Source organism: Podarcis cretensis (assembly GCF_951804945.1).
Source record: "Podarcis cretensis genome assembly, chromosome: 16".
NCBI classification, from domain to species: Eukaryota; Metazoa; Chordata; class Lepidosauria; order Squamata; family Lacertidae; genus Podarcis; species Podarcis cretensis.
The window spans coordinates 35,406,636-35,428,353 of record NC_137186.1 but is presented as its reverse complement, the minus strand read 5'-3'; the positions used below and the strand labels follow the sequence as shown (position 1 = coordinate 35,428,353).

The following is a 21,718-nucleotide window of genomic DNA, read 5'->3' as shown; positions in this document are numbered from 1 at the left end:
TTGCTACTCTTGTTCTAGACTGGACCGCCATCTCCTGGCTCTTCTTTCCTGGGGGAACCAGAGCCCACCCTTTCAATAACTGACAAAATGAATTGCTCCCCAGCAGGGTGGAGAGAAGTTCAGCTCCCTCTCCATGTCCTCAAGTCACCTTGTATCACAGCAGCTTACTCAGCACGACAGGGAAAACTCGTCCGCCATCACTCTCGGGGGAACTCGCCATACATGAAATTTTAATCGGTGCCCTTCCTCACCTGAAATTTGCACGATCTCTCCGCTCGCACAGTTTGGTGGCTGAAAGGCTGGCACAGTTTAGAGGGGCTCAAATAAATCTAGGGGGAGGTGTTGGTGTTTATTTGCAGGGAGGGGGGTTCAATAAAGGTACAGTGGTACCTTGGGTTACATACACTTCAGGTTATAATACGCTTCAGGTTACAGACTCTGCTAACCCAGAAATAGTGCTTCAGGTTAAGAACTTTGCTTCAGGATGAGAACAGAAATCGTGCTCCGGCGGCATGGCGGCAGCAGGAGGCCCCATTAGCTAAAGTGGTCTTCAGGTTAAGAACAGTTTCAGGTTAAGAACAGACCTCCGGAATGAATTAAGTTCTTAACCCGAGGTACCACTGTACTCGGAAACTTGGGAGGAAGTGATTGTGTCTTCCTGGGTTTCATGATACAGAGGAAAGGGAAAGCTGACTGTAGTCTGACATGCACTCTGGACTTTAAGAAGGCCAAATTCAAAAAGCTTAAGGAGCTACTGAGTGACATCCTGTAGTCAGAAATACTCAAAGAGAAAGGAGTCCAAGATGGAGGGGAGTTTCTAAATGGAGAAATATTGAAGGCCCTAATGCAGACAGTTCCAACAAGAAAAAAAAAGTGGATCTAAGGAAACCTGTGTGAATGAATAAGGAGCTTACAGATGAGCTAAGAAGGGCATGCATAAGAAGTGGAAGGGGAAATCACAAAGGAGGAGTTTACACAAGTAGCCAACAGTTGCAGGGGAAGGTCAGGCTGGCTAAAGCTCAGAATGAGCTCAGGCCTGCAAGAGAGGTTAAAAATATTTTTTAAAGGTTTATTCGTCTATGTCTGAAGCAAAGAGGAAGAACAAGCAAATGGTAGGTCTTCTGCGCGGAGAAGAATGGTAATGGCGTCCACCTGAGGGGTGTCAGAACTGAGTTCCCATGACTTCTCCCTGGAAAAAAGCCCTGCACAAGCTGGAAGGTCTGCAGAAGAGGGCAACTGAGATGATCAAGGGTCTGGAAACCAAGCCTTATGAGAAGCTGGGTAGCCATCTTCAAATATCTCAAGGGCTTGGAAGAGGGAACAAGCTTGTTTTCTCCTGCTGTGGAGGGTAGGACTCGAAGCAGTGGCTTCAAGCTACAAGAAACTAGATGACCCTTGGGGTCCATTCCAACTCTACGATTCTATGATTCTTGTGTGTCATGTGGGATTCTCCAAAGATCATAAGAGATAGGGCAATGGAGGCTGGTCTATTGGTGTGAATTGGGCCCTGCCTCAGCAGCCTTAGTTTGCGCCCAACCAGTCTCCTATTACCTGCCTACTTACTTACACCCAGCCAGAGGAACTGAGTTGTACACAACATTGCAGGGGGCCATAGCTGTCAACTTTCAGATTTGAAAATAAGGAATCAGCAGCCTCACCTGTCCCAGGGACGGTCTATGGGATATATAACAATCCGGGATAGCAGCAGGAAATGGCGCTGGAATAAGGGAATTTCCCACAAAAAAAGGGAAGGTTGACAGCTATGCAGGGGGCTGTTGTGCATGTTGTGCTGGGCCCAAGGGTTAACCCGAGCAATGCGGTCCAGGTCCGGTCCCGAATTCAAGGATTCCGTGAGGAGTCAGTCCAACAGGGCCCAGGCAGGAAACCAGGCTAGGTCGGGCGCAGGGTCTCAGGCAGGTTCTAGCAAACAGCAATGTTGCTCCCGTAACCTGGGGCGGGGTCCGACAGCCTTTTATCTTTGTCGAGGTAACGGCCAGTCCTGATCCCCCAGTGACTCACCTCCCTGTCTCACCCAAAGGCGAGCACTCCTCCTGCGAGTACTCAGGTCTCTCCTTCTCTCAGACCTGAGTCTCTGCAGCTCGGGAGACGTCGGTGGGTTACTAGACTCAGGGGCCGCCTCAGCCTCCCATGACCAAACCGGTAGTGGAGCAGCTGTAAGTGATGGCCCAGCTGAAGGCAACGAGGTAATCCCCACATCTGGAGCCAGGGCAGGCTCAGGCCCCTGACTCGGCCCAGCTGGTGTTTGTTGCAGGGGAACCTGTGCAGACTGGGACTCTTCAGGATCAGGCCCCAGACTTGGTTCAGATGATGCCTGAGGCAAAGGATCCGGTGCGGACTGAGACTCCTCTGCTTCCGAGTCTAAGCCCAAGTCCCAGGCCATCACACATGTGTGACATCACACACACCTGGCACCAGCACGCGGGGCTCCTCAGAGGGTCACGCCACAGTGCTGGACCTTCAGTGGACATGTGACAATACATGGAGGAGGTCGACAGGCGAGCAGGCCAACCTTTGGGAGCTGCCTCCTCCGCCCCCTCAACATTGAGGGAGCCTGGCCCCTTGCCCAGAGGTTTCAAGGGGTCTGAAGACACCTCGGTCCCCTGGAGCTGGCCTGTTAGCTTCCTTCATCTCAGTGTTGCCCTTGTAGAACTCAAGGAGGAGAACGCTGACAAAAGTAGAATAAATTGGCTCCATCTGTCATTGGCTCTGGCTCCATCTACTGTTGAGGCTTCCTACTTTCTGCCTTACCCAGAAGAACTCCAAAGTATATTTGATCCAGACAAACTCAAACCTTTTCAAATCCCACTGATTTCAGAATCAAATGCGTTGCTAAATCTCTTGCACTGGAACAGATGCGGATCCAAAGGGCGTAAACTAGGTATACGATGTAAAATGTCCAAAGTGGGCCACTCTGCAGCTTCTGGTAGACTAATTAATGCAGCATATTAGAAAAAGCTGAGAGGTGTTTCTCTGGCTCAGATTTGTGGATCTCCAGGACAAAGGATTTTTTATTTTATTTTATTTTATTTTTTCAAAAAAAAATATTCATTTTATAACACAACTAAACAACACAAACGGAAAAAACAAACAATGCAAACAAATTCTTGTATTATCCTTATTTTTTCTAAACATTGTTAGATGAGCTTCCCCAAGTCCCCCCCATCTGATTTTCATTTTACCTCATCTTTAGCAGGTTACATATATCCTAATTTTTAACCATTTTTTATCACGTTTACTTTTACCATAAAAATCTTCACATTTTGTCACTTACAAATAATACTATTTTAAAATATGCTATCTTCTACTTCTAACCCTACAGCCTCTATCCACTTCCAAAGCTATTCTAAGATTTAAATATTAACATATTTTTTTCAAATATTCTTTAAACTTCTTCCAATCTTCTTCCACCATCTCTTCTCTCTGGTCTCAGAGTCTCCCAGTCAGTTTGGCAAGTTCCATATAGTCCATCATCTTCATCTGCCATTTTTATTTTATTTTTAAATCACAACAACCTGATTTTTTTTTAATGAAGATGCCAGGGATTGAATTTCCTAGACCTGATGCCCTTGGCTTTCTTGCAGTAGCAAAGAGAATGCCCATTATTCTCAGAGATAATCAAGAAACTAAAACTCATTTTTGAGTGCAATAAAGAAGTGTTCCGCAGGGGGGAACCCTAGCTATTGACAGCTTTGGGTAGCCCTGCCTGATTGGACAGAACCTATGACATCACGAATGATAAGCAACGCCGTTTTGTTTTGTGTTCCACTAGGCTCAGAAGAGACGTGCCCAACAGATGCAACACACATTTTGACGCAGTGGCTCAGATTCGAGGAGAGGCTTTCTTTTTCAAAGGTGAGCATGTGGCTCTTTTCCTTTAAAAAAAACAGCACGCTGCTTGGGTTTGCTTCCAGGCCACACTAGTTGGGGAAAGATCATAGCTGGTTCAATGCTTGTCATCTCCAGGCAGGTCTGGGAGAGGTCTCAAACCCTGGAGAGCCACTGACAGTCAGTGTAAAAAAAAGGTAAGCTAAAGGACCCCTGGACAATTATGTCCAGTCAAAGGTGACTGTAGGGTTGAGGCGCTCATCTTGCTTTCAGGCTGAGGGAGCCGTCATTTGTCCACAGACAGCTTTCTGGGCTGAAGTGAAGGACATGAGGCACGAGTTGATAATGCAGGTGAGCTATGCACAGGTGAGCTGCAAGCAAGCTGCCGGCCAGCTCTGTGGAGGCTCCTTTTATTGACACAATATGCAAACCCAGGCAGATACATTTTGGGCTATGACCTTTACACATCTTCCAGTCCCGAGATCGTGGGGTGGTACAAAGCTATTTTGGCACCTGTTTCCACCGTGTCATTTTCCCCTTGCACAGTGTATGACGAAGGAGACAAAGGTCTCAGAGACAAAGGTCACAGACAGGACACCGCAGACTACTGAGACCGCAAAAGGTTAGACAGAGGGCAAGATGTTCCGACAGCTGTGGCTTTATCTGTGAGGGGGAGTGTGCCCCACACCCCAAGGTCACGCGTGCAGACAGCTGAGGCTGCCTGCGGGTGGGAAGTGTGCTCCGCACCCAGTGATCATTCCTACACTGGGCCATGTGGCCAGCATGACCAAACCGCTTCTGGCACAACAGAAGACCGTGCCAGAAGCCAGAGTGCATGGAAATGCCGTTTACCTTCCTGCCAGAGCGGTACCTATTTATCTACTTGCACTGGCATGCTTTCAAACTGCTAGGTTGACAGGAGCTGGGAGAGAGCAACGGGAGCTCACTCTGTCGTGGGGATTCGAACCGCCAACCTTCCAATCAGCAAGCCCAGGAGGCTCAGTGGTTTAGACCACAGCGCCACCCGTGTAAACAGCCCTGAGTAGAAGAATCAATGGTCTGACTTGGTATGCATATAGGGGCAGGGATGGTGTAATGATGGTGGCAACTTCTAGTGTGTGAGTCCTAAGCAAGGGTCACCTCTCTAGTCTCCGCCAGCTGCTGCCATAAATGAGCAAGGCAGAGGCAAGAGTTGCAGCAGCCACAGGAGCCCCATGGCAGTACCAGCAAGCCCTGGTCGGGCCCTGATGCTTGTTCTAGGATGGATGAGGCCCCTTCCGATCCTTCCCTAAGGCTTCTGTCTCCCCAGCCTGAGACTCTGTTCAAGTCCCTAACACTCCAGCTATGTGTGCCTTAATGATGCAACCCATCTGGCATCACACTCTGCAACAGCTGCTCGCAAGACGTGTCCGGGAGTGAAAAAAGGAAGAGAAGCAGAGGAGCTTGGGTACAGCCTCGTCTTCGGTTGCTCTCCCACAAGAGCTCTTGTGCAGTCAAAATTTGGAGAATCTCCAATGGTTCCTTGGCTAAGATGCTTTCTGACTGCAAAAGCATTCGTTCCAAGCCACCTCTGCTTTCATTGTAGTCTTCTTTCTGATGACGATGATATATGATTATTAGGAGTAATGTTTTTGAATAAAATATTCTATTTTTTAAGAAAAACAGCCACTACAAAAATTCACCTGTTTATAATTCTACAAACACTATCCAAATGCTAAATGCACATCATGGAAAGGCAGTCAACATCATTCAATGTAAGACAACCCATTTGTTCTTTGTAACTTATCATGGTTCTTAAAAGAGATTAACTGAGCCACGTATTCTAGATCTTATATATACTGTATATTAATCTCTTCCTGCTCCAATAACCTACATGGATGCATTGCCTCCAGTGTACTATCATTCTAATAGGATACTAGCAAGCGTCACTTTTCTACTGACTTCCTGACAGCCTGACATAAGCCGTATTATATTTGTACGTTTTGCCGCCTGAACCGCCCCCCAGAATAATAATAATAATAATAATAATAATAATAATAATAATAATATCATTAGCAACAACTGTATCATCATATTTAGTATTTATGGAGCGTTCAGAACATTTCACGTTCAGTATTACAGTAGTTGGCGCTGACAGGCACGAAATATCCAGAGTGAGGAATATAATCTTTATTGTCAGGTTAGGGAAAGGCATGTCCATCAGTCCTATGTCTCCCAATTTCTCCTAGATGTGCAGCCAATGAGGCAGTTGCCGCAACTAAAAGGCCTCACCCCTGACCTTGGCTTGCAACCTGCTTGTAAACTGCCTCTGCTCCTCCCTCTTCACTCCTCTTCTGGTCCTGGGAGACAGTGGGGCAGGAGAGGTGGGGTCAGGAGGAGGCGTGGAAGCCCTTGGCTCTATATCAGCCTGAGCTATCTCTTTCTCCTTCTGCACCTCTTCTTCATTCTCCAGTCCTGCACCTTCTCCTGTCTCTGACTCTCGTCTCCCAGCTGTAACAGGCTCCTACAGATCACCAGTGGTCCATAACCTTTCCCAGTCTTCTAACATAATGTTGTACCCAATATCCTGAGCCCATTTTATCATGGCTGATTTGACTATCTCATCCTGGGTGTTCCATTTAAGCAGCAAGTTATGCATTCTCGAAAGTGCCTTGGTCTTAGGTTCTAACAGTTCTGTCTCTAATTTCTATTTTTCCACCTGGAATCCTATTTTTTTGTCTGACTTAAAAACCTCTTGAATTTTTGAGCATAATGAAACCAGTCTTGCACCCTATTCTTTAATTTTTCAAAGCTCTGCAGCCTCCAATTATCTCCAATTTTTTCTATTATTTCCCAGTATTTCGGCCATCCGGCCTCCATATTGGGTTTTTTTCGAACCTTGGCCTCCGCTGGTGATAACCACCTCGGGGTCTTACCTTCCAATAAGTCTTTGTATTTTGTCCAGACCATAAATATAGCTTTCCTGACAATATGGTTTTTAAACATTTTATGAACCTTTACCTTATCGTACCACAAATATGCATGCCATCCAAAAACATTATTATACCCTTCCAGATCTAGGACGTCAGTGTTCTCAAGGAGTAACCAATCTTTCATCCAGCAGAAAGCCGCAGCTTCATAATATAACCTTAAATCTGGCAGGGCAACCCCCCCCCCTCTCTTTTACATCCGTTAATATTTTAAATTTTATTCGGGGCTTTTTGCCCTGCCAGACAAACCTAGAAATATCTTTCTGCCACTTCCCAAAACACTCCACTCTGTCCACGATCTGTAGGGTCTGAAACAAAAATAACATCTTCGGCAATACATTCATCTTTATAGCTGCAATTCGACCCAACAAGGAAAGTTTCAATCTTGACCAGATCTCTAAATCTTTCTTAATTTCTGACCAACATTTTTCATAATTATCTTTAAATAGATTCAAATTTTTGGCAGACAAGTTTACCCCTAGGTATTTTACCTTTTTAACAACATTTAACTCTGTCTCTTTCTGAAACCCATCTATTTCCAAAGGTGTCAGATTTTTCTCCAAAACCTTGGTTTTTTGCTTGTTCAGTTTGAACCCCGCTACCCGACCAAATTCATAAATTAATTCTAACACTCTCTTCGTACTAGATTCTGGCTCCTGTAGTGTTAAAACCAAATCATCTGCAAAAGCTTTCAATTTAAATTGTTTCACTCCGACCTGTATTCCTTGTACCAACCGGTCTTCCCTAATCATGTTCAAAAGCACCTCCAGAACAGAAATAAATAACAGAGGGGATAGGGGGCAACCTTGTCGTGTTCCTTTTTCAATTTTAAATTCTTCTGTCACCACATTGTTTACTATCAGTTTAGCTTTCTGCTCTGAATAAATTGCCTCTATTCCATTTTCAAACCCCCGTCCCACTCCCATCCCTTCCAAATTTTTCTTCATAAACCTCCAAGAAATGTTATCAAAGGCCTTCTCCGCATCAACAAAAATTAACACTGATTTTGTATTAATGTTGGTTTGCAAAAGTTCCAAAATATCAATAATATTCCTAGTATTATCAGACAAATGTCTTCCTGGGAGAAAGCCTGCCTGGTCCTTGTGAATTACTTCATTTAATACTTTTTTAAATCTACTTGCCAAAATATCTGCAAAAATTTTGTAATCCACATTTAGGAGTGAGATGGGACGGTAGTTCTTAAGTTGAGTCTTTTCAGTTTCCACTTTAGGGATCAATGTGATGAAGGCTTCTTTCCACGATTCCGGTGCCTTCTTCCCCTCCAAAATCTGATTGCATACCTCCATTAATGGTTGTATCAAATAATCTTTCAATATCTTATAATACTTGGAGGTAAGCCCATCCGGACCTGGAGATTTGCCTAGTTGCATATTCTGGATGGCACCCTCTATTTCTTGTTGTGTTATTTTATGATTCAGGATTGTTCTCTTTTCCTGGGCAAGTTTTGGTAAACCATTTGTTTTCAAAAATTGGTCTATCTCCTTCTCCTCTTGTGGCCCTTGAGTATAGAGCCAGTTGTTCTAGGATCTGATTTAAAACTTTTTCAGATCCTCCTGAAGCCATATCCCCTGTAGATGTCTGCTCAACAGCCCCCTTTTTGTATTTCTAGAACAGCTGGGACAGATGATCTACGTGGTTGGGAAGTCAAAGTTGTTTGTACCAATTGTTTTGCCTTTATTTTAGCCAGCCTTGTTTTCCCTGCGTCACTCATTCCAATCCCGTCTGTGTATCAAGGTCATACTGTATGTGTTCCCATGAGAGAGACAGTTCCAAAGTATAAACAACCAGGCAGCAGAGAATCAAAACAAAATATAGTTCCCAGAGAATTATAAATCGAAAGTCCTCTAGGGGGAGTAATAAAGTTCAACCGAAAGAAAGAGGTTTTTCCTTCTTTACAGTCCCAATAATCCAAAGAAGAAACAACTGAAGTTCTAAAAGGTCTTTTAGTTTCTTTTTAGCATTAAGCTTTCCCCAACTTAATACAAAGTCTCAGAGAGGGTGCAAGAAACAGTTTCCCTATTTCTTCTATGGTGTAACGTTTACATGCAACACTTTCAACCTTAAAAACAATATCAGCAGTTTGACAGTTTGACAGTTCTTCTTTACCCTGGCAGCCCACAGATTTGGTTTCTTCAATTATTTATAAATCCCAAAGGAAGAAGGAAGATCCAGTCAGAAAATCAGCATAGATACTCCGAAATTGTCTCTTTTAATCCCTGCCAAAAGTTCAATAGTCTGCACGATAATCCAATCTTTTTTATAGTTCTTTCAAAGCGCTTCCCGCTTGTCAAACTTTGCTTTGATCTCTTTAGCACAGTCGGGAAACGGACTTCCTGGTTACGTTTCCCGTTTTCAGCCAAATTAAATACTTTAGTCCCGATAATTTTTAAGTCCCCTTACTCACGGGTTGTAGTTGCAAATCTGATGTTCCAAGAAGAAAGGTCGGCGCTCATCAGCAGCAGCCGCACGGCTTTGCTTCCCGCAGAAAGAGCGATGAAGTCACAGCGCCGCTCCCCCTTTCACGTTCCGGAGCCCCTTACGGGGTTCCTTCTCCGTTTCTGGGGGGGCTTCTGGCGCCCGCCGAGTCCCACGGCCACGAGCTCACTCTGCCCGTGGTTTTTCTTGATGGGTCGCCGCTATGCCGCAGCGAACGACCCTTTTCTGCGGAGCCCCTCTTCAGAGCACGAAGAGGACCGCCATTGCTGTTTCGCGCCGCCTCCGGAAGTATATTAATCTCTTCCTGCCCCAATAACCTACATGGATGCATTGCCTCCAGTGTACTATCATTCTAATAGGATACTAGCAAGCGTCACTTTTCTACTGACTTGCTGACAGCCTGACATAACCCGCATTATATTTCTACGTTTTGCCGCCTGAACCGCCCCCCAGAATAATAATAATAATAATAATAATAATAATAATAATAATAATAATAATATCATTAGCAACAACTGTATCATCATATTTAGTATTTATGGAGCGTTCAGAACATTTCACGTTCAGTATTACAGTAGTAGCCCTTTGTCATGGCGCTGACAGGCACGAAATATCCAGAGTGAGGAATATAATCTTTATTGTCAGGTTAGGGAAAGGCATGTCCATCAGTCCTATGTCTCCCAATTTCTCCTAGATGTGCAGCCAATGAGGCAGTTGCCGCAACTAAAAGGCCTCACCCCTGACCTTGGCTTGCAACCTGCTTGTAAACTGCCTCTGCTCCTCCCTCTTCACTCCTCTTCTGGTCCTGGGAGACAGTGGGGCAGGAGAGGTGGGGTCAGGAGGAGGCGTGGAAGCCCTTGGCTCTATATCAGCCTGAGCTATCTCTTTCTCCTTCTGCACCTCTTCTTCATTCTCCAGTCCTGCACCTTCTCCTGTCTCTGACTCTTGTCTCCCAGCTGTAACAGGCTCCTACAGATCACCAATCCCTTCTTCCAAGTCAGTCTCCAACCCCCACTTCTCCGGGTGCCCCACTCCTCAGCATTCAGCCACCACCCAGTTCCTGACATCCTTAGAGCAGCCATGTGAAATGGACAGCAGCACTATTAGCCCCATTTTGCAGATGGAGATGGTGAGGCCGGGAGTTTGCTGGCTCCTCTGGGAGGAGGAATAATAAATGCCACCCACGTAAATCATACTTTGCAAGTGATGAAAGGACAGGCCCATGTCCCGTACGTCTTGCACTCTAGAAATTGACCCAAGGGAGGCAATCAAAGAAAGGGCACGGATACCCATCAAAAGAGTATAATAGTCTTCTTCTGAAGTTTGGCAGCTTTTTAATTAGTCAGCTGCCTGCAGAGCTCCTCCTGCCCTTCTCTATGTAGGAAAGAGCCTGAAACCTGGATTAGGTTATCCAGAAAAGAAACTGGGACCTTCTGCATGCAGACCATATTCTCTCCCGCTAAGCTACACTTCCCCTGTGTTCCTGACAGCATTTATGACAAATTAGCTTTGGAACACTTTGAACTTTGGGTGTTTAATACCTTTTCGGAGGGGGAGGATGGGGAGGAACGATATGACCCGGCGATATTTCTCCCAGAAATATTGGGAAGCTGCCCTTTTTGTAGCAAAAGCTTCATTAGGGATGCAAAGAACATCTCGATCTAATTGCATGCATTTCCCATAAACATGCAAAGGGCACCCAATTCGAAGGCTGAGGTTTTAATTTTCCTGTCCTTTTAAAAAAAGAAAAAACCCCACCATCTTCAAAGAATTTGTAATTGCTGCTATCCAGACTGCATTCCAATGCATTATTCATGCATCAGCCCGTGTCATATAAAACAAATATGCAAAGTGGTGCATAATTACCAGCTGATGAAATAAATCCTTACAACTGTATTTTTAAAAATAAAAAAATGAACCACCCTGCAGATGTTGAAGAGCTTAGAGAGGGGGTTGTGGTGTGGGCTCCCCCCCTTTTGCCTTCTGCACTATTAGGCTAGGATCCAATTTTCTGAAAGACTACGTCACCACCTGTCTGAATTGCAGAAGTCAGGAAGGAGCCAAGCCACCTTGAATACAGACTTGCAAGGGCCATCTTGAGTTAGCAAAGCATTTCCCGCCTCCCATGGGATTTTTGCTGCATGTACATCGAACAGGAGGTTACCAGTGTGGTGTAGTGGTTAAGAGCGGTAGTCTCGTAATCTGGTGAACCGGGTTCGCGTCTCCGCTCCTCCACATGCAGCTGCTGGGAGACCTTGGGTCAGTCACACTTCTCTGAAGTCTCTCAGCCCCACTCACCTCGCAGAGTGTTTGTTGTGGGGGAGGAAGGGAAAGGAGAATGGTAGCCGCTTTGAGACTCCTGAAGGGGAGTGAAAGGCGGGATATCAAATCCAAACTCTTCTTCTTCTTCCATGTGAATGCTAACAAAACCACAAAGGCTGCTGGGGCTCTGACCACAAGTTCCACAAGCTTCCTTCAACCAGCTGTTGTTCAGAGGGCTGCAAAAATAAAAAATTGTCAAGGGAGAAAAAGAAGTGCCCCTGGGGAAGAAAGAGTTGCATCTCTGAAATATACTTGGAGTCGAGTGTGGATTTCATGCTCTTTATTCAGCTCCTAGTGGTGAGGAGGAATGAAAGTTTCCCCAAAATATCTGCTTTATATACATTATTTATACAATGCGCTGCATGTGATTGGCTAATTCCAGGATTCTCCTGTAGGCCAATAAGGTTGTGGATTCACTTCCACCTGGAGCTGGATTGGGTGTCTCCTGTGGACCAATCATACTGCTGCATTGTTCTAGGACCAATCAGACTGCTGCATTCTGAATGTTATAGTTCTAGGACCAATCAGACTGCTGCATTTTGGATCCTATTGTTCTAGGACCAATCAGACTGCTGCATTTTGGATCCTATTCAACTCAGTACATAACAATCTCCTACTAACCAATGCCTCTTCATCCAGGCAAATACTTCTGGAGACTGACTCGCAACAAACATCTGGTCTCCCTCCAGCCAGCTCAGATCCATCGTTTCTGGCGAGGGCTGCCTCTGAACCTGGACAGCGTGGATGCTGTTTATGAGAGAACCCACGACCACAAGATTGTCTTCTTCAAAGGTAAGAGAAAGCATTTGACACAGTTGTAGGTGACCCTCTCTTTGGCATTCCCAGATTCTTTGTTCCCCCACTGTGTTTAAGCCTCTTTGAGCCTCAACTCTAAGCTTTAGAGTACAGATTGCGCAGCTGGAAGAAAATTACTTGTCTCAAATGACAAGCTTTGATTTGATTCCAGATGATCAGGCTGAACATCACTCTAGTAGTCTCCTGGGCTTTCCCAGCTGCATGTTGCTAATGTCTTGTGGTGAGCTGTGGCTCACCTGGGTAATTTTAGACTTTGGAATGCATGGTCTTGCAAGGAAGCCTCTTTTTAGATCAGGGGTGGAGAACCTGTGGCATTCCACACATTCACAGCCAATGGGAAGTGATGATGGGTGCTGGACTCCAGCAACATCTCGAAGGCCAAAGGTTCCCCACTCTAACTTTAGATGGTAATGTTCATCACTTCATTTACTCCAAAATGCCCTCAAGTCCTGTCCTAAGAGCATCACTGGGGGGCCAATAGTGCTTGACATGGATTGATGACATCATTGGCCTGCGCCGGGTGTTGTCACCACATGCCTCCAGCCAACATTTCACCAACTCCTTCTGACTCTGGATGGGGCGAAAATGTAAGTTTCACTTTCTTGTTTTTTCCCATCTTAGGTTCAGTTCTTCACATGTCCACATCAATTTGTGATATATTATATATATATTATATATATATATATATATATATATATATATATCCTGCTGCAAATTCATTAGTATTTTACTGCAAATTTATTCTAATACAATTTTTCCTAATCTACACATTTTCCCAAAACAATTTTCCCCCAGGAGCCAGTGTGGTGTAGTGTTTAAGAGAGGTAGTCTCGTAATCTGGTGAACCGGGTTCACTTCCTCATTCCTCCACATGCAGCTGCTGGGTGACCTTGGGCTAGTCACACTTCTTTGAAGTATCTCAGCCTCACTCACCTCACAGAGCATTTGTTGTGGGGGAGGAAGGGAAAGAAGAATGTTAGCCGCTTTGAGACTCCTTCGGGTAGTGATAAAGCGGGATATCAAATCCAAACTCCTCCTCTTCTAGTGCAATGCAGTTTTGTTTGCTATTTTTATTCATATATGCATTTTTGTGTGCACTTTACTCCAGTACATATCGTTTTTTTGTACACCTCCTTTTTCATGACAGGAGTGAGCCAATCAGTAAATCACACTGTTCAGGTTGGACTTAACTTTTTATTAGCAAGAACAGCATCTGCCCAGACTTGGTGGAGTTCCAGTCCTGATGAGCACAGCAGCTCGTCTCCAGTACTCCCCATGGATCAGTTTCTGAGACCGAAAATCCCCACCTTCCCACAGCCATCTAACTCCCCTCCTCTCCAGGGCTTTCCCCCAGCAATCAGAGACAGTTCCTGCCTGAAGTCAACCTTTCCTCCGCCTTTTTCATGCCTCTTCTAGTTCCGGGAGACCAGTGAGAAGGGGAGCTTATCACAGCAGGAGGAGGAAACACCCATTACTCTTCACTAGTCTGACTCCCCTCTGCCTCTCAGCCTCCCTCCTCTTCTGCTTCAGCTTCTGCCTCTGATTCTGGACTTCTCTCTGGCACAGACTCTCCCTGCTCACTAAACCCTGTTCCCTCTTCTGCTACCTCCTCCTCCGAGTCCTCTTCTGCCTCTGACCACTCATCATCGCCCCTCCACCAATCCCAGGACTCTGAACCTTCTTCCCTTGGGGGTTTCCCAGCTGGTTCCTCATACCATTCCTCTGCATCCACCAGCCCATGACACTTGGCTAGAGAACTGCATTGCAAAATTCTCGGAAAAGTGCAAGTTTCAAAGGATTGCTGCATTTTGGTTCATTTATGAATCACACAGGTTTAAGTGCAAACTGAACCAAACTTCTCCCCCACCCCTCCTTCTGACCCAGACACCTTGTTCTTCCAGCATCTGAGAAGGGTGGCTGGCAATTACACGCAGGCTTGCCAATGTGTGCTCCACTGCTAAGTGAGCACACTCCCTGCAGTTCACTCACCTAGAAAGCCTCTGCGTAAAGTCACTGACACAATAAGAAATTGCATCTTTGTCTTCTTCCCCTTGAAATCAGATGGCATGGCAGGAGTTGACGGGGAGAGGGATTAGTCCTCTTTATTGGAAACACGACACAAACATGGAATTATACATGTGTCAAGGATATTGTTAGGAGAGCCTGGTGTTGGCTTGTTGACTGAGCAATGCTGCCCTCCACTGGCTAATCGGGAAAGGACAACCACAACCAGCAAGAACTGAAAGGCAAAACACACACAGCCTTGGGAAGTCTCCTTGGTCCCCAACCTTTCCCTTTCCTCCACACCTGACAATACTGTAGTCTTAGCCCTAGTCTATGAAGGTAAGAAGGAGGTGTTCTTTGCCATCTACTGCAATTATTAAGTTTGCTGATGACACCACCATAATGGGTTTAATTACAGGCGGAGACGAATCTGCGTACAGGGTGGAGGTTCAAAAGCTATCCACATGGTGCTCAGAGAACAATCTGCACCTAAACATTGGCAAGACAATTGGTGTTGGGCTTTCGGAGGAAGAGAGGGGAGCTAGCCCCTTTGTATATCAGTGGAGGCCGTGTGGAGAGAGTCTCTTCCTTTAAATTCCTGGGAGTCCATCTTAGTGAAGATCTTACTTGGAAGGTCAAGGCAGCCCAGGTGGTTAGGAAGGTCCAACAGAGACTTCATTTCCTTAGGGTCTTGCAAAAGAACAATGTTAGACAGCAACTGATGATTTCCTTCTATCAGTCCACGATAGAAAGTGTTCTCTCATACTGTATTACTGTGTGGTAGGCTGGTTTGACAGCCATGGACAGAAAGTCCCGACAGCACACTATACCATGGGCTGTCCCCTGAGTCCGCTAGATGTTATCGCAGGAGACCGTTGCCTCAGAAGAGCAAGGAACATTCTCAGGGATGACTCACACCCTGACCAGCACCTTTTTAATCTCCTGCCCGCACCAACAGGTTAAAGAACAGTTTCTACCCGTGGGCCGTGAGGCTGCTGAATGGAAGACAGCAACATTGCAGTTGACATTCTGGGTTGGTGGTCGTACGACAGCACACAGAGTGTAACAAGGACTGAGAGATGGGGGGGTGGGGGGCTCGTTCAATCTCACTGTAAACAAGTGGTACAGTGACAATAAAGTATTTCTACTTATTTCTATTTTAGATTCACAACTCCAAAATCTCCCGCTAATCATCTAAGTAAGAGCCTCAGCATTTTAATTTACAGCAGACCTTCAGTCCTCCAGACGTCTCCAAGTTGTCTAGGTAGACTCTGCTTACCTAACAGCAGGGCTAGAGAGTTGGACTCCAACTCCCATCAGCCTCAGTCAGCATGGCCCCTGGTCAGGGAGGATGGGAGTTGTATTCCAACAACATTTGGAGGGCCATGGATTTCCCATTTCCATCTCAATGCATTTATCTCAAAGGGTGGCCATTAAGCGAGTTGGGAACATTCTTCCAGTTAATGGGCTTGTTTGGAACAAGCCTAGACTTCCCTTGGCTGTAAGGCTGAAATCAAAAAGCTTTGCTTCCATTTCTGAGTTGCCACAGTTTGCCATGTCATTTGAATCTGGACAATAAACTATGGCTAATTAGTGAAAACAAGCCAAGCCATTGTTTATGAAGCTGATATTAAGGATGTTTAAGATTAACCACAGTTTAGGAAAACCTGCCAAGTTGCAGCTAATGGATAACCACAGCAGAAGCTTCTGATCTCCTCCTTGTGGCTACAGGAAACAGAGACGGAAAGTGGGATCCTGTGGAGAGGCTAAACCATGGTCTAGCATTATGCCCAAATGCAGTTACTATCTCATAATGTATAAATTCTAAAATATTGCTGTGGAGGAGGACACACTGTAGAAACTCATTAGAGGACATGTGTTTAGTTCCTCCAGCCTTCCCGAACCTAGCACCCCATAGATGCTGCTGGACTTCCATCAGCCATAGCCAGAATGGCCATTTGGTCAGAGAAGATGGGCATTGTAGTCCAGCAACATCTAGAAGGCACCAAGTTGGGAAAGGCTGAGTTCAGTTTATTTAACCATTTGATATATCGCTTGTACAAAAAACATTCAAGTGCTTAAAAAAAAAATTAAAAAATTAAAATTGTCGTTGAAAGAGTTAGAAACAGAAAGTTAGGAATTCAAAATATAATTAAAATAAAAAATAACTAATGACAGATTAAAACATATATATGGATAGGCTTGCCTGAATAAAAGTGTACACTGAAGGTGACTGCCTGATGTCAATTGGCAAGGAGTTCCAAAGAGTAGATGCCTCCTTACAAGTGTGAAATGGACATTGTGTGGCACTTGTAGCAGGGCAGTTCTGCAGATTGATGCAGCCGAGTGGGCATATAAGAGTAAGGTGATACTTCTAGTTTTACCATACCTACAGCTTGAGTGAGTTAAATTGAAAAGATCACTCACAGGTTTTGGAGCTCAAAGGCTTTATTCATGCAGGAACTATCTGCACAATGAGTGGCTGAGGAGAGAAATAGCATAGTTCTTCTCTGTAGAGAACAGCAAATGAAATAGTTCAGCTTTTAGGGGTGAAGTTAACTTAAAGAGACTTACAAACAAGTGCTTGCTGGATTGCTAGACAAAGAGTGCCCTCTTGTGGTTTAAACTCACATATGTATTAACTAGAAACTTGTGAGAAGGGAACATGCTTGCCTTCATGCACCAGTAAGGATGTCTTCCCCCTGGCCAATAAAGAAACACACAACATCAGTAGAAAAGCACAGACATAAGCACACATCCTCATAAAAACAGACTCCTCAGCAAGTGGGGTGTGCATGTGCATGCATGTGCTTAACTTTTGGGCATTTGCTCCTCCTGGAATGTTGTGAACTCAGACCTAAAGACTACCACAGCCTCTCTCTTTTTTAGAAGCTAGCTCTGTGCTGTGAAGTAGGAATGACATTGCTACCTACCTGTCTGTTTCTTCTCCCCAGGGGACAGATACTGGGTCTTCAAGGACAATAATGTGGAGGAAGGTTACCCCCGGCCCATCTCGGATTTTGGCTTGCCGCCGGGAGGCATCGACGCCGCATTTTCCTGGGCCCAGAATGACAAGACTTATTTCTTTAAGGACACTCTCTACTGGTGCTATGATGACCACGAGCGGAGGATGGATCCTGGCTATCCTTTGGAGACCATGTTGTGGAAGGGGGTCCCCAGTGGGCTGGATGATGCCACGCGGTGGTCTGACGGTACGTGTTAAGCACTGGATCAAACGGGTGGGGGGAGGGGCTGTACATGAAGCTGGCGAGGCTTCACCCTGTGCTCAGAATGCTACAACATAAAGGCCAGAACGAGTGTGTGTGCCTCCCGACTTGTATTTTAAAATAAAATAATTAACACCGTGTAACTAGCTGCACACGCTTTTGCTTTGGTCACAGCAAACCTCTTGATGCCTAATTGTTTTGATCCATGGACGCATGAAATGGCCGACTGTCCATAGGATGCCAGGTTAAATGGTGGCAGCCCTAGTATGAGGGAGAATAATTATGCAATGGAACCTATGAAATACAGTCATACCTCATGTTGCGTCCGCTTCAGGTTGTGTTTTTTTGGGTTGTGGACTGCCAAAACCTGGAAGTACCAGAACGAGTTACTTCCAGGTTTCAGCAGTCGTGCATGCGCAGAAGCGCTAAATCGTGCTTTGCACATGCACAGAAGCACCGAATCGCAACCCGCGCATTTGCAGACACACAGATGCGGGTTGCGAACATGCATCCTGCACGGATCACGTTCGCAACCCGAGCGTCCACTGTATGTGTCCGTCTGCCTTCAGTTTGCAAATTCAAACTCAAACTGAAAAATTTGCAATATTTCAAATATGCATGCAGGGCCTACAACAAAAGGTTGCTGCATGGAACACATCGATGCAGGGTACCAGCCATGCCCATTGCCAGGATATTGAATTCCATTCCCCCTCCCAAGGGTCAACCAACATTCTATCCTGCATGCTCAGCCCCTTAACTTTCTCCCCACCCAGAGGTCAGCTAGCATTCTGTGGCTACTGAGCATGTTCATAGGCATCTGGGCAGCCAGTGTGAGAACAAGATGCTGGACTAGATGGGCCTTTGGCCTGATCCAACAGGACTCTTCTTAAATTCCCATATACTCCACCATTTAGCTTATTATTGTCTATAGCAGCCTTTCCCAACCTCGGGTCCCCAGATGTTGTTGGACTACAACTCCTATCATCCCTGACCACTGGTCCTGATAGCTAGGGGTGATGGGAGTTGTTGCACAACATCTGAGGACCTGAGGCTGAGAAAGGCTGGTCTATATTGATTAGCAGCATCTCTCTAAGGTTTCAGACAGATGTGCCACCCAGCCCTGCCCAGATGTGCCAGGGGTTGCACCTAGGGCCTTCTGCACACAAGGCTATTGCCCTTTCACTGAAAAGACAGTAAGATTCCAGTCCGCATGTTTCTGAGAAAAGGGAATGAATGAATAGGGACAAGGGAAGAGTGAGCACTGTTCTGCTCGAGTCTTCCTTGTGGACATCTCATAGGCATCTGGTTGTCTTCTGCAAGAACAGGAGACCAGACTAGATGAATCAGGTCCAGCAAGTGGCATGGACTTGTTGGATGCAGAGAGGAATGATGGGAGGAACCAGCTGGGGAACCATGAAGGGAAGAAAGCTCAGAGCCCGGGAAGCAGTGGTGGGACAATGATGAGTGGAGAAGACCAGGAAGAGGAGCTATCGGAAGCTGAAAGGGTAACAGGGCTCAGTGAGCTGGGGGAGTACGTGGCAGACAGCAGTCGAGAATCAGAAGCTGAAGCAGGCAAGTGGGAGGAGGGAGGTCAAGAGGCAGAAATGAATCAGGCGAATGAAGAGTCACAAGTGTCCCTCCTCCTGCTGCAACAAGGTCCCCTCTCCCTCTGACTCCCAAAACCAGAAGAGGGATGAAATGGGTGGAGCAAAGACAGACTGCACTCAGGCACAGTCTCTGACAGCTTGGAAGAAGCCCTGGAGGGAAGGAGACATAGATGGCTGTAGGAAGGCAGACTTCTAATCTCAGCAACTGATTTCATGGCGTAGGACCTACAGGGTATGAGCTGCTGTGTTCATTAGGCCTGAAACCCAGCCGAGTCTGTGAAAATCATGTTCTTCTAATAAAGAGTTAATTCCAGCTTTGAACTGTGTGATTTACTGACTGACTTGCTCCGTGACAGCAAGGCTCTTCTTAGGTTCCTTTTGCTTCCTTTTCCAGGAGCAACCTACTTCTTCAAGGGAAAAGAATACTGGAAAGTCATGGACAGTGACTTGGAAGCTGAGCCCGGTTACCCACAATCCATTGCCAGAGACTGGCTGGTGTGCAGCGACATGCAGGCAGATTCGCCTGAGCCGGCCGAGAGCAGCAGGACAGGGGGCCGGTCCAGACAGGGTCACCACGACGAGAGCCGCTCCGAGAGCGAAGTCTGCTCCTGCACGTCTTCGTCTCCTGGGTGGCCCTCATCCGGCTCAGCTCTCAGACTCTGCGTAGGCCTCTCCTTGGCCAGCCTTTGGACAGCGGCACAGCTTCAGAGATGGCTATGACAGAGGGTGTCAGGTGGACCAGAACATACCGCAGCAATTCAGGGATGCAAATAAAAGGGATGAAATAGGGTTTTTTAGAAATAAAGCAAAACAAAGAACAAAATCACAGGATGCAACACGCCGTTAAAATGAGCGACACAGTTAACATTCCTAGGAACGTGAAGGAAAATGTTTCAGATTCTCCATGAGAAGTGAACAGCCTCTATTTTATTTTATTTCCCCTTTCTGGTTATTTTTGTAAAAAAAAAAATATGAAAAAAAGAATAATGTTATTTTAAGTTAATGAGCTTCGACAGCAGCATCTGTGGGTTTCTCACTCCCCAGCCATCCTTGTCCCCTCACTTCCTTGTCCCACCACACCGCCCCCTCCCCCCCAAAAAAAAAAAGAATAAAAACTCTCATCTTGCCATCGGAAATATTCATTAGAGGTCTATATTGCTTTGGACATTTGAAAGACATCAAGAAGGAAACCGCTGTTGGTTATAGTGGGCAGGGGTGGGAGGCGAAAGGCTGGATACGTTGGTGGCCAATTCTGTTTGCATGGTAATCATGAAAAGGAAAGGGGTAAAGACACCATTACAAAAATGTGGTTGTGGTTCCACGGGCGGAGGACTGAGACCAAAAATCTAGCCCTGGCACATCTGTTTCAGAAAGTGGTGACGTCCTCAAAGGCTCCTATCACAGATGCAGCTGGCGGAGGGCAACAGCTCAGTGGTAGGATATATGCTTTGAGTGCAGAAGCCCACAGGTGCCATCCCTGGCATCTTCAGGTGCGACTGGGAATCCTCCAACCAGTGCATCCCCAACTCTGGCTTGAGAAACTATGCATGCATTATTGTAGCCACAATTCACACCTACCCTGAGCTTTCCTGAGAAATCCTGCATTTTGATGTGTTTTGATTTGTAAACGTAAAGCTGTCTAGACAAAGCAAGGCCCCATCTCTGCCCATGGAGCACAGGCTACTCAGAAACACATGCAACCATGCTGATGTGAATCATCATGCAATCTGAAACACAGATTGACCTCCCTGTGTTTTCAGCCTGTAGACTCAATATTATTTCTGTTATTGATGACCTGTCCTTCCCTCTGAAGTCCCAGGGTATTGCACAACTTTAAAACATAATATTAAAAGCAGTTTTAAACAACTTTTTAAAAGGTAAGGACCCCTGATGGTTAAGTCCAGTTGCAGACGACTCCGGGGTTGCAGTGCTCATCTCGCTTTACAGGCCGAGGGAGCCGATGTTTGTCCGCAGACAGTTTTTCCGGGTCATGTGGCCAGCATGACTAAGCCGCTTCTGGCGAAACCAGAGCAGCACACGGAAACGCCGTTTACCTTCCCGCCAGAATGGTACCTATTTATCTACTTGCACTTTGAAGTGCTTTTGAACTGCTAGGTTGGCAGGAGCTGGGACCGAGCAATGGGAGCTCACCCCATTGCGGAGATTCAAACCACCAACCTTCTGATTGGCAAGCCCAAGCGGCTCAGTGGCTTAGACCACAGCGCCACCCGCGTCCTTTTAAACAACTTATGATCACAGAAATAAGCTGGATCCTTAAAAAAACTGACGCCTCAAGTTTCAAAACCAGGGTAAAGGGGGTTCTGGAAAATTTCATTTCTTGCCAGACGGGGGCAGCAAAGACAACCCAATTCAGTAGAGAGAGCAAAAGCTGTTCATTGAACATCCACTCTGATTTGTTCCCGCAAAGTTTGCTATGGAGGTTGGACAACATAGACAGTTTATTGAAGAT

At 45.9% G+C, this 21,718-nt stretch overlaps 1 protein-coding gene across 1 annotated transcript in view; it reads left to right on the top strand.

Annotated features, from left to right (window-relative positions):
- MMP17 (matrix metallopeptidase 17) overlaps positions 1 to 20,384 on the top strand; it is a 153,850-nt gene extending 133,466 nt beyond the window's left edge. Inside the window, exons 7-10 of the mRNA XM_079956778.1 lie at positions 3,791 to 3,873; positions 12,234 to 12,386; positions 17,369 to 17,626; positions 19,643 to 20,384. Coding sequence (XP_079812904.1) covers positions 3,791 to 3,873; positions 12,234 to 12,386; positions 17,369 to 17,626; positions 19,643 to 19,968 — 820 coding nt within the window. The 3' untranslated portion in view covers positions 19,969 to 20,384. The remainder of the gene's footprint in view (positions 1 to 3,790; positions 3,874 to 12,233; positions 12,387 to 17,368; positions 17,627 to 19,642) is intronic.
- The last annotated feature ends 1,334 nt before the right edge of the window (positions 20,385 to 21,718 follow it).